Raw genomic sequence first — 14209 nt, forward strand, 5'->3', positions numbered from 1 at the left:
AGAGAGATAATCCTGCATTCAGGGAAAAGAAGACAATATTTTTAAGATGTCAAGTTGCCACAAATTCAACACAATCCCAATCAAAATCCCAGCAGGCTGGGCAGATTTTAGGTCAACTGTAAATAAAGCTGCTGTCATTGCCATTGTTGTTGTTATTTCATAGAACTAGCCTGCAATGGAGCTTGCTGCTTTGTGTTGTAGGGAGTTCCTGTCATTCACACTTTGCAAACATGGATCACTAAGATCCTTTGTCAAGGATGTCATATAGGAAATTATATCATTAGGTAGGATGCTGGACTAGGTGATCTACCTCAACCCTTCCAATTAAAAATATGATCTATTATTTGTAAGTTAGCAATTTACAACTGTGGGCACGTGGAAAGGGAGCTACTGGAATATTCAGACTTTTTCAAATATACTTATCCTTTCCCCATCACCCTGTAAAACCATTGCATATAATGAGGGGTCTTAGTAATAGGAGTGTGTTGCATGAATGAGCTGTTTAAGGACTCTAATGTGACATTTGTTTTACTTTTTGTTATTATTGTTCTTACTTATCAAGTTGACTGAAAAGGAAAGTTTTATCAATCTTTTCAACTCTTTGAATTCTAATTATAGTTCTTAGAAAATTTTATAAATCTTAGGGAAGTAGTCTTTAATATTTATGTTTAGACATTTTTAATTTCTCCAATATAGTCAACTTAGTAAATAGTTCCAAATAAGGAAACTCAGAAATTATCTTTAAAACAGTTAGTTGTACCAACAAATCATTTTTTAAAGATAATTCTATTCCTAACATGTATTTTTATTATATGTTTATTTTATGCTTTTGCAAAAATATGTGAAAGCTTCAAATAATGAGTAAAAATCCTGTGGATTTTATGATTTAAAAAATTGGTTGAAATATGAATAGCTGCCTAATTCTATTTTCATTAATGTCTTAATTTCCTTTTTATTTTAAAGCTCAACCTGAATTCCTGAAGCAACCTACTAATATATATGCTCACGAATCTATGGATATTGTATTTGAATGTGAAGTGACTGGAAAACCAACTCCAACTGTGAAGTGGGTCAAAAATGGGGATATGGTTATCCCAAGTGATTATTTTAAGATTGTAGTAAGTATTTTTCAAAGAAGTATGTTTATTTCTGTAACTTTTAGATATTTTTAAATGTAGTAACCGAGAGATCAGTTATCTTATATGTACTATTTTGTGTACCGCAAATGAAACAGAAGAATTCACATAGAATGTAATACCTTCATTGGCTGATGAGAAAGCTGAGCCCAGAAATATTTTGGTAGCTTATGTAAGATCACATAGCAAGTCAGTGGCTTACCTAAGCCTAGAGTCTAGACTCTTACTTGAACACACTGGCACTCTGAAACACAGCTGCCACCATTTTCTGGCAGATGATTAGCACACACATGTGTGCATGTATGTGTGTCCCCAGTTGTCTTCGCGGCTCTCTGTTCAAGAAGCAGAAATCTTTCCGCACTTCTTGAAGTGTGGAAAGATGATCCTTTTGAAAAACATAATATGTAAGAATGCAACTGACTATACAAAACTTAACCTTAAATCGTATACTGATGCCCAGACCCTTCAAAATAAGGATGACCCAGTGTCGGACAATTGTTGTAGCAATAGTTATAAAGATTATTTTTAAAAAATGCATTTAAAAAGTGTCAAATGTACTTAAGAACACTCAACCATAATTGCTTTTTACTATACTTCATATATAATAAATGCTTCTTAGATATTACCTACTATTATCATCAATATCTAACATTTTAGTAATAGAATTATCCAGCTTTAGTAATAAAGATTAATGACATACCTTGAGATCTATACATGACATTCATAAAAGTGATCAGAACTATAGTTGCTAAAGACATAATATCTCATTACAAATTTGTCATACAAGTAATTCATTCTTAGAAATATATTTTCTATTTTTGAAATGCATGATCTCCTGTTACCAAAAGTAATTCACAAGTATTTAACATTAAAAAGCAATCTGTTATAGTTAAAATACCCTTTTAAAATCAATATTTAGAAACTTTAGAAAATTTTAAAATCATATTTATTCTACCAATAACAATAGTTAAAAATTTTTTTTTTTTTTAAGACAGGGTCTCGCTCTGTCACCCTGGCTGGAGTGCAGTGGTGTGATCATAGCTCACTGCAGCCTCAAACTCCTGGGCTTAAGGGATCCTCCTGCCAACCTGAGTAGCTGGAACTACAGGCACGCACTACCATGACCAGCCAAGTTTGTAGAGATAGGGTTTCACTGTGTTGCTCAGTCTGGTCTTCAGCTCCTGGGCTCAAATGATCCTCCTGCCTCGGTCTCCCAAAGTGCTGGGGTTACAGGTGTGAGCCACTGCTCCCAGCCCAATAGTAATAGTTGACATTCATATAGTACTTTTTCATTTAAGGAAAGCTCACATGGCTTCATTTAATTTATTGTAGTCTAATCTGTTAGAACTATTGATATTATAGATAGTCTTAGGAAAAATAATACCTTAAATTCGCAAATTGGACTTTAACTATGTTCAGTTGGTATTGTGTGCCAGATCTTTTTCCAGGCAAAGGTGTAAGTTTGCAAACGGTGAGGGTATGACTCTCCATGCGTTAAGTTCTTCATTGTGAATGACAGTATGTACTCTTCTATTCAGTTAAATTGGTACCTTGCCAATGCTTTAGTATGAAATTGAGTTAACAAGTACTTAGATGGATAATATTTAATAATTGAATCATAAAAACTTTACTTGTTTTTTTCCTCTCCAAAAAGCATATTTTTGAGATTGTGATCTGGTATTTATCAATTAAATTATGAAATTTTATTTATGCTTTTCTTCTTCAGAAGGAACATAATCTTCAAGTTTTGGGTCTGGTGAAATCAGATGAAGGGTTCTATCAGTGCATTGCTGAAAATGATGTTGGAAATGCACAAGCTGGAGCCCAGCTGATAATCCTTGAACATGGTAAGAGGGGCTGAAATAGTCAGATGATAGAGGCTGTGTGCTTGATGAACGAGCACCCATCCGTCCAAATAACTCATGATTGATAACCCATGAGTAAAGGCCAATATGTGGCATAACTAAGAGAAAAAGAATAGCAGTCTAAATCATTTCTATTACACAAAATTACCTAGAAGCACAATTTTGGATAATGTTGAAAAGAAATGTTTACTAAGAAAAGAAAAACTGAATATTATAGTCTTAATAAATTATTTTTTTAAAAAATTTAGTCATCTTAATCTCACAAATATATTTCTGTCCTATAAAGAAAAACTTTTTTTCTAATTCTATACACTTTTATTAATACACTTACAAAAAATAACATTCAAACACTGAGAAAACTAAGTAACTTTGGAAGCAGAACTCATTGTTTTCTGCTTACATATAAGTGACAATTCTGGGCTGTTGGCACAGGATAGTCAACATTCATAAAACCCTGACTACTATATATCAAACATAAGTTAAAATCATAGGCATTAGTTTATCAAATCCACATTTCTTAGAAAAACTTAGTATTTATTTTGCATTGAAATTTTTAGTTTTTCCAGAGTAAAATTAATTTACCTTTTCTGATTACCACCAAAAAACCAAGTTTATTATTTAAAAATTCAGATAACAATGAAAAGTATAAAGAAAAAAAATCCATTCTGTATCTCAAATTAGGGAACCCACACTGTAATTTGAGCAGAGGTTTAATATAAGGAATTAACATTGATATTGGGATTGGAGTAACAAAGGTTTGACTAGTAAGAAGTAAAGAGAACTCTAGACAATATAAGAATTGGCAACTATCAGGAGCAACTACAACCCCTAGGTCTGAGATAGAGCCCTCAGGAAGAGGCCTGTCTTTTTACGGTTGAGATCCAGACCCTGTTGGAGAGGGTGTAACCATGGTTTACTGGATGGCAGAGAAGTTGATGTGGTGTTTTGCTCTCTAAACTTCCTCAAAATCTCCTTTCTTGAGGGTTAGGGAAAGCTGCTTACAGAGAGGTATCTCACTGGAGGCATTCTGCTACAAAACCACCCAGTGGATCAGGTGTAAGGGGAAGCTGCTGGCTATAGGAGCCTGCCAGGGTAGTACACTAGAACCAGGAAGGAAACTCCTTTCTTCTGTACTGTATCTCCATTGCCATCTATTGATAAAGTTTAATACATATGCCAGCTGGCAAAGGAAAAGTATATAAAGAATGTGGCTCTGTTTTTGCAGCATAGGCAATGAAATCAGAATTTGGAGCTGAGAGGCAGTAAATTGATAACTGGTACACACTCCAAATCCTACCACCTGGGTATACTGTGTATGGTTTTATAATTTCCTGTTTTGTTGCAACAGCATGCTGTGTACATCTTTCTATGTCAACAGTTGATCTGCATCAATATTGTTTCTTATTAAATTATATATATATATATATACACTCTGTTTTATATAACAGATTTTATATTGGTTAACATTTACATTGTCACTTGTTTTTTCCTATTATAAACAATGATATATTGAACTTTTTATGTGATTATTTTCTTATACTAAATTACTAGAAGTTGAATTATTGGATAACAGTTCTGTGTTAAATTGATAAGGGTACCTGTTGGGTGCCTTATTCATTTGTTTTAGCAACTAAAACATTTTGCATTTTGAGCATTTCTCAAAAATACATGAAAAAGATGCCATTTTAGACATCTGATCTTTTATTCAAGTCAAATACAATCAGGTATTGGTGTGCCTCCAGGAAGAATTTCTCTGATGATTATAGTTTGGCCAGGGAAGCTAATTGGCAAAGATGGCACCTACTGTGGCTTTTCACTAACATGGCATATATGTAGGATTTTTATGTGCTATTTTTTGAAAAATATACATGAGAGTGCTGTTACAGAAAAGCATAAAATATTAGAACTGCTTTTTTTCTTCTTAGGTTTGTATATACCCTCCCCTGTTTATTGGAAATGATTTTAGTAGAAGCATGCCATTTTTCCATCTTGGTGAAATGCCTGAGTACAGTTACCAAATAAGGCACTAGCAGAATTAGTGAGGTAGATAGGCTTATTTCTTTTTACTTGTGGCAGTGACTTTTCTTAGTAAACCTCATGGCTATTGGGTATATTTATTTACATGGAACTAAGCAAAGGCACTTCAGTATATTTGTGTTTGAGATTACTGTTACAGATCTAACTCTAACAGTAGAAATGGTTAAGTATGTCAGGAAGTTCCTAAACTACTCCTAATTGGGCTTTCCTCTGAAAATATTTGGATAGTGTAAAAATTGTAGTCATAGTGTATTTGTTTCTCTCTTTTTGAGAATAGTGTTTTATGAGCTAATGAAATTTTTTAGTGATGTTATTGGGCATGCATTAAAGATGCATAGATTATAAGAAGGAGAGTAAGTGTCATGTTATTAATTGTGTTTTCTGTTTTGCTGTTTTAATTTGCAAGATAAATATTTATACAGGAAAGCTAAAAGAAGGAATACAGTAACTTACTAGATCTGAGCTCTGCTTTTTTAGAGTTTACAATATAATAAGGGATGTAAGAGATGTATAAAACTTGAATACCAGTCCAGATGCATAAATAAAGCAGCATACAGTTCAGAAGACAGGAATTCTGTGTGATCAGGGAATTTTTTCATGTAAGATGTCCCCTTTGTAATAGGCCTTGAATTATAAGATTTCTAGATGTTAATTCAAAGGAAGACCTGGATCAGTATGGAAATAAAATAGAAGACCTGTTCCTGTAGTAAGGTAGCCTTTAACCGCAGAATAGGATCAGAGTGCATGATTATAAATAATAAAAACAATGCCGTGTGTAATGAGTATGATGGTAAAGTCAGGTTTAGAGGAAGACAGAGTGCAAGCTGGTTGAAGGAAAATTGTTATGATAGGCCATTGTGAGATGATAAGTACTTATACTAGAGAAATCGGTGGAAAAGGATCCTACCAAGGAGATTGTGTTAGTCTGTTCTTGCATTGCTATAAAGAAATACCTGAGGCTAGGTAATTTATAAAGAAAAGAAGTTTAATTGGCTCACAGTTCTGCAGGCTGTACAGGAAGCATGGTGCTGGCATCTGCTTGGCTTATGGGGAGGCCTCAGGAAGCTTCCAATCATGGTGGAAGGCAAGGAGGGAGCAGGCATCTCACATGGCAGGACCCAGGATCAAGAGAGTGAGGTGGGGGGTGCCACACACTTTAAAACAACCAGATCTTGTGAGAACTCACTATCTCAAGGACAGCACCAAGCCATGAGGGATCTTCCCCCATGACCCAAACACCTCCCACCTGGTTCCACCTCCAACGTTGGGGATTACCTTTTCACATGAGATTTGGGCAGGGACAGATATCCAAACTATATCAGAGGTGTTAGTGATTTATCTGAGACTTTATCAACTGATTGAACATTAAACATTGTTATAGAGAAATCAGAGATACTTCCAAGGTTTACCCAAGTTCTGGGTAACTAGGTGTATCAGTCCGTTTTCATGCTGCTGATAAAGACATGCCTGAAACAGAGCAATTTACGAAAGAAAGAGATTTAATGGGACTTACAGTACCACATGGCTGGGGAGGTCTCACAATCATGGCAGAAGGCAAGGAGGAGCAAGTCACGTCTTATATGGATGGCAGCAAGCAAAGAGAGAGCTTGTGCAGGGAAACTCCCATTTTCCAAGCCATCAGATCTCATGAGACTCATTCACTATCACGAGAACAGCACAGGAAAGACCCACCCCTATAATTCAATTACCTCCCACTGGGTGATTACACTGGGAGGTGGAATAGGAATTGTGGGAGTTACAATTCAAGATAAGAATTGGGTGGGGACACATCCAAACCATATCACTAGAAGAATGGTGACACCTTTACAAAAATAGAAAAGGAAGACAGATCAAAGTGGAAGGAGATTTCCACTTTTGTTTAGGATATAAAAAGGTGCATAAAGAAAATCCCACTCTTACCACAAGAAAGAGCTTAGTAATCTACGACGTTACAAGTTCTCTTGAGCCCAGCAGAGAGCTGAGCATGCAAAGCAAATGTATTAGTCCATTTTCACACTGCTGATAAAGACATATCTGAGACTGGGTAATTTATAAAAAAAAAAGAGGTTTAATGGACTCACAGTTCCAATGGCTGGGGAGGCCTCACAATCATGGCAGAAGGCAAAAGGCACATGTTACATGGTGGCAGGCAAGAGAGAATGGGAGTCAAGTGAAAGGGGAAGCCCCTTATGAAATCATCATATTGTGAGATTTACTCACTACCACAAGAAGAGTATGGGGAGAACCACCCCCATGATTTAATTATCTCCCTCTAGGTCCCTTCCACAACACGTGGGAATTATGGGAGCTACAATTCAAGGTGAGGTTTGGGTGGGGACACAGCCAAACCATATCAGCAACCAAATAACCTAAATTCCAAAAAGGACAACCTTCCCCACGCAACCCCCTCAAAGGCATAGATCGTATGCATTTTTTCACTTTTGTCAGAACACAAGAGAAAGAGACGGCTACTGTAAAAGTGAGTAAGAGGAAAACTCCTAGAGTTTTAACTAAAAGGCCTGTAACTACAAGGCCAACTATGGCCTAGTTTGGAATGTCTGGGGGCCTCAGACAGAACAGGAGTTTACACTTTCTTGCAAACACTTTTCCTTGGGGCTCCACAGAGTACCCCCAATTAAGAGGAGGCAAAAGCAGGAGACTTCAGAAAGCCATCTCTGTGGTGTAGGGATGAAGGAAGCGATGATCTGCAGCTGCAGAGAGAGAGTGATGCAGAGAGGCCTTTGTGCCTGGGAGACAAGACAAAGGCCTTCCCATTTACTCAGACCCTTCCCCTTTAAGCCTCAAACCAGTGAGGGAGGGGCAGAAAACCTTCTGATTTCATACGTTTTTGAAGGGAGATTAGAAGTCACACCCCTGTGCTGCTTAGAGGAGGAACCCTCCTGTCCCCAGGATGCAGTCAGAGACTCACTGATGCTGGGGAAAAGGTAGAAGAGAAAACCCTTTACTTCTGAAAGAGGCGCAGAAATCATTTTGGGCCTCAGGATTCTACACTGATACCAAGGAGAGGTCTTTTACTACTAGGGGAAGAGTAGGAAACTTCCACCTAAGACCAATACAAATACAAGGCAGATTTTGACTGCCACAGGAAGAAGAGCCAGAGGGCCTACCTAAGACTGAGGCTGGACCAGAACAATGGAGAATCCTAGCTGCCCCAACCATGAGCTTTCTAGTGTTTGGGAAAGGTCAAGAGCACAGAGGGATATCCTGTGGTATTGGTATGCTGGAGTGGTTGAAAACTCAGAGGAAAGGAAAAAAAAAAGAGAGAGACACTCTCTGGCTCCTAAGCACAGGACAATGGTAGTCTCCCAGTAGAGGAATTTGAAACCTATAGTATACGTAAGGTAACTATAACAATAAAATCCATTCCAAGCTCAATTCCTGACTAGATTAACTAAACTCTTTCACACTAATGGCATGACAGAAAAATAAGCATACCATTTTTTAGGTGTAAATAATACTTACTGCTGTTCAGCATACCATGTTCAGCATTCAAGCAAAAATTAATAGACTTTAATAAGCCCATCTATTAAGAAACTAATCAATAGAACTAATTTCAGCCTTTGTGACTTCTATGCAATAGAAAGATATTCTTAGAAAATATACCATTCACATTTCATTCTTTATATACCTTTTTTTTAAATTAATTAATTAATTTTTTTTTTTGAGATGGAGTTTCACTCTTGTCACCCAGGCTGTAGTACAGTGGCACAATCTCAGCTCACTGCAGCCTCCGCCTCCCGGGTTCAAGCAATTCTCCTGCCTCAGCCTCCCGAGTAGCTGGGATTACAGGTGCGTGCCACCATGCCTGGCTAACTTTTGTATTTTTAGTAGAGACAGGGTTTCATATATACCTTTATTTTTAAAATTACTTGAGGTATACTCCTACAGACTACAAGATGAGTCAAACCAAGAACTCAAAAACAACACACACTCTTAACGTCTGATCCAGCAATTGCACTTCTTGGTATTTACCTGAATGAGTTGAAAAGTTATGTCCACACAAAACCACGCAAATGTGTTTGTAGCATCTTTATTCCTAATTACCAAGATGTCCTTCAGTATGTGAAAGAATAAATAAACCGTTGTACATCTAGACAGTGGCGTATTATTCATTACCAGAAAGAAATGAGCTACCAGGCCAGGTGCCGTGGCTCACGCCTGTAATCCCAACACTTTGGGAGGTGGAGGTGGGCAGATCACTTGAGGGCAGGAGTTCGAGACCAGCTTGGCCAACTTGGCAAAACCCCATATCTACTAAAAATATAAAGATTAGCTGGGTGTAATGGTGCATGCCTGTAATCCTAGCTACTCAGGAGGCTGAGGCATGCGAATCACTTGAACCCGGGAGACGGAGGTTGCAGTGAGCCAAGATTGCACCACTGCACTCCAGCCTGGGTGACAGAGTGAGACTCTGTCTCAAAAGAAAAAAAGAAAGAAAAGAAAAAGAAAAAATAAATGAGCTGTCAAACCATAATGCACTTGAGGAATTATAAATGCAAATTACCAAGTGAAAGAAGCCAATTTGAAAGGGCTAAAAACCATATGATTCCAACTACATGACATTCTAGAAAAGGCAAAACTATGGAGTTAGTAAAAAGATTAGTGGTTGCCAGGGTTTGGGAGGAGAGGGCGATGAATAAGCAGAACACAGATGTTTATTGCAGTTGCCGGGTTTGGGAGGAGAGGGTGATGAATAAGCAGAACACAGATGTTTATTGCAGTGAAACTACTCTGTATGATACTATAATTGAGGATACATGTCATAAATTTGTCCAAGCCCATAGAATTTGCAACATTAAGAGTGAACACTAATATAAACTATGGACTTTGGGTGATAATGATGTTTCAATACAGGTTATTCAATTGTAGTAAATGTACCACTTTAGTGGGGGATGTTGATAATGGGGGAAACTATGCATGTGTAGGGCAGAGGAAATTTTGGTACCTTATGCTCAATGTTGCAGTGAACCTAACTATTAGGATAGTTAAAATCCAAAATACTGACACCACCACCAAACTCTCACAAGGATGTAGAGCAACAGGAACTCTTACTCATTGTTGCTGGGAATGCAAAATGTTACAGCCATTTTCGAAGACAGTTTGGCAGTTTCTTACAAAATTAAGCATTTTTATCATAAGATTTAGCAATTGTACTCCTTGATGTTTACCCAGATGAGTTGAAAATTTATGTTCACACAAAACTTACACACAAATGTTTATAAGAATTTTACTCATTATTGCCAAAACTTGGAAGCAACCAAAATATCTTTCAGTATCTGAATGGATAAACAAAGTGTGATACATCTATACAATGGAACATCATTCATTGAACAGAGCATCTAAGATGGGACAATATCAGAGGCTGTAACATAAGTAAATTATAAGTAAATGGGAGTCTCACAAGGAAAACAGAACAAGGACAGGGAGAAACAAATGTTTGAATAGATAATGGCCAAGAATTTTAAAAAATGAATGAGATCAAACCACACAACCAAAAAGAAGCTCAGACAACCCCCAGGCAAACTGAATACCATGATGATGATGATAACAATAAAAAGAAAATATGCCTGTATACATCATAGTCAAACTTCTGGAAATCAAACATGAAAAAATCTTGAAGGCAATTGGAAATTTAAAAAGAAAAAAGACACATTACATACAGAGGAACAAAGATAAGAATTGCAGCAGACTTTTTGCCAGAAAAAAAGAAAATGTGAGCTAGAAGACACTGAGCAATAGTTTTTAGTTTAAAAAAAATAATTAAGGGGCCATGCTAATCTTCACTGTATTGTTCCAATTTTAGTATTAGTGTATGTGCTGCCCAAGTGAGCACAGAGCAACTTTTTAAGTCTTTAAAAAAAAGGCAACCAAAACTATACCCAGCAAAAATCTTTCAAAAATTAAAGTGAAATAAAGACCTTTTCAGAAGAGAAACTGAGAATTTGTTGCTGACATACCCATGCTACAAGAAATGTGAAAGGAGAAAAACAAAGTGGGCTAGAGGGTTTTCTTTTTTAAAGTAAATATAAAAATATATTTTTAGGCCGGGCGTGGTGGCTCATGCATGTAATCCCAGCACTTTGGGAGGCCGAGGCGGGCGGATCACGAGGTCAGGAGATCAAGACCACGGTGAAACCCCGTCTCTACTAAAAATACAAAAAAATTAGTCGGGCGTGGTGGCGGGCGCCTGTAGTCCCAGCTACTCGGAGAGGCTGAGGCAGGAGAATGGCGTGAACCCGGGAGGCAGAGCTTGCAGTGAGCCGAGATTGCGCCACTGCACTCCAGCCTGGGCGACAGAGCGAGACTCCGTCTCAAAAAAAAAAAAAATATATATATATATATATATATATTTTTTTTTTTTTAATTAATTGCTTTAAGAGATAATTGACTGTCTAAACAGGCCCACGAAATTTTTTTCTTTTTTTTTTTTTCACTCTAAATAGCTTATTTCCACCTTCACAAACTCATGCGCCTCTGGCCATTATGCAAGGCACCATGAATTAAATAGTTATATCAGTATATATTTGTCTTACATGATTCAAGATGAAGTGAATTTTAAAAGCAAATGGGTGCCAATGATGGGGAGGTGAGGAGAATAGGGCAGGCAGCAATAGGGTAACATGCAACAAAATTTTCTGTAAAGGGCCAGATAGTAAATATTTCAGGCTTAATGGGTCAGTCTCTGTCACAGCTAATTAACTCTACCGTTGTAGCGCAAAAGCCATCATATAGATCAAACAACCTTGGCTGCTCCCGTGAAACTTTGTTTACAAAAACAGGTAGCAGGTCCTAATATGCTGACTCTGGTCTAACACAGAAATAGTTGATAACATAAAATTTAAAAGTGTGACAGAATGGTATATGTAGTCTGATGTGTAGGGTAGAATTGAAAATAAACTATTGTAAGATTTTTATAGCACACAACAATACTGTGTGTCAAAGGTGCACAGATATATTCAATATTATTTTTAAACAAGACTCATGAAGATAAGAACTATCACAAAATATTTATTTCCTTTTTCAGTAATTCACTCCGTTATTTTTCTAGTTAAGCTCAGATAGTGATCACAGAGATACGTTAGTAAACTATCTGTAGTTTGTAGTTCTCCCTTTAACGGTTCCTTTTTGGAGTGACTAGGGCGCATTTCCTCCTCATTATTCATACACCAGGTCTGACTTTCTTCTCTTTTCCTTATATTCTTCATCCTCCTGCTCCCTGTTTGTCTTTTTTTCCTCCCACTCCCCCCGCTTTTTTTATTTAAAAAATTTTAAGTGAAACAGACATCCACTGATGAGAAATAACTTAGAATCACAAACTATCAGGGCTGAAAGATACGTATCATGTAGTACAGTGGTTGGCAAACTTTCTGTTAAGGGCCAAAGAATAGATACTTTAGGCTTTACCTGACATTTGGTCTCTGTTTACACTGATCACCTCTGCTATTATAAGTGTGAAAACCACCACAGACAATACAGACAATCTGTAACAAATGTGTGTGGCTGTGTTCCAATAAAACTTTATATACAAAAGCAGGAAGTGCACTGGATTTGGCCTGTGGGCCACAGTTTGCGAATCTCAATCTAGTCCATCTTCCCTTGAGTATCCTTACATCAGTGTTTCCCAAACTGTGCCCTTTAAGATGTATTAATGGGTCTACTAAAAAGCAAACAAACTAACAAAAAGGATGCCCCACAGTCCCAACAGATCTTGGGACTGCTATATATAAACATTATATTCTACTGTTGGAAATTCGCAATGCTAATGAACACAAATGGAAAGAGGCTCAAGGTGGGCCAGTTTTCATCATTTCTCCTTCAGGCTGCCCAAGCGTCTGCCTTTCTCATACCAAATCAAGACATATCAGTGAGGTCTGTCGGAATTTGCTGTATTTACTTCTTGCAAGACAACCAAATTCTCCTGTGAAAGGAATTGTTTGTAGACTCTTAACTTCTGTCTGTCATGTTTTTGGCAGAAAATCATCAATGTTGTATCTGGTGGCTTTTCTAAATTTTACCACTGATTAAAAGGTGAGTTTAGTATTAAAAAAAAAAAGACTTTACTAATTATATAAAAGTAATACATGATTATTTTAGAACACTGAGAAAAATGTCACTGCCCAAAGATAACCAGTGTTAACATTTTGGTATGGAAATGTCTAAATGTGTATATATACTTTTTAAAATTAAATTCAGATTATTTAGTATATATTGTTTTGTATCTTGTTTTTCTACTTGTTATTATATCCTGAGATCTTCCTGATATCATTACAGGGGTTCAAAGGCATGGTTTTTAATGGCCAAAAAACTTTTCCATCATAAGGTTGTACTATAATTATTTTAACTACTTCCTCTATTTTGGGACATTTAAGTCATTTCCTATTCTTCTGTTCTTTATCCCTGTCTGTTTTTCCTTTTTAATTACTAATGCTCATGTTAGTAGTCTTTGTCCAAATCTCTGATTCTTTCCTTAGGAAAAATTCCTTAAAGAACAATTAATGGTTTGAGTCAGTAATTTATGTAATTGTCAAAATGGTTTTAGTAAATGGTGTAACAATTTACATTTTTACTAAGAGTGAAGAAAGGATACAAACCTAATCACACGTTAGCCAACTATTAAAAAGTTGTTCATTAAAACTTTAAATGTTCATTTAAAAATACAAAATTTAGGCTGGGTGCGGTGGGTCACCCCTGTAATCCCAGAATTTTGGGAGCTGAGGCAGGAGGATTACTTGAGCCCAAAACTTCAAGACTAGCCCGGGCAACATAGTGAGACCCCCTCCTCACAAAAAGTTAAAAAAAAAAAAAAAATTGACCAAGTATGGTGGCACACACCTTTGGTCCCAGGTACTAAAGAGGCTGAGGTGGGAGGATTGCTTGAGCCCAAGAGGTCGAGGCTTCAGTGAGCTGTGATTGCACCACTGCACTCTAGCCCGGGCAACAGAGCAAGACCACCACCCTCCCCATGCAAGAATAAACTTCATTATTAGGCAAAAATGACATGTTACCCATTGAATTTTATATCTTTGATTGTGAAGTGGAATATTTGTCATATGTTTTGAATTACAGTTACTCCTTGGTATACACTGGAGATTGGTTCCAGGACCCGCACGTATGCCCAGATCTGTGCATATTCAAGTTCTGTAGTCACCT

The 14209-nt window shown here is 36.9% G+C and overlaps 1 protein-coding gene across 9 annotated transcripts in view; it reads left to right on the top strand.

Annotated features, from left to right (window-relative positions):
- The window catches only part of NEO1 (neogenin 1), a 265178-nt gene that overhangs the window by 140997 nt on the left and 109972 nt on the right, over positions 1 to 14209 (top strand). For all 9 annotated transcript variants that reach the window (XM_012507524.2, XM_030814721.1, XM_030814722.1 and 6 more), the window contains exons 6-7: positions 964 to 1118; positions 2863 to 2983. In XM_012507524.2, the coding sequence (XP_012362978.2) occupies positions 964 to 1118; positions 2863 to 2983 (276 nt within the window). The remainder of the gene's footprint in view (positions 1 to 963; positions 1119 to 2862; positions 2984 to 14209) is intronic.

This window comes from Nomascus leucogenys, chromosome 6 (assembly GCF_006542625.1).
Source record: "Nomascus leucogenys isolate Asia chromosome 6, Asia_NLE_v1, whole genome shotgun sequence".
NCBI lineage: Eukaryota > Metazoa > Chordata > Mammalia > Primates > Hylobatidae > Nomascus > Nomascus leucogenys.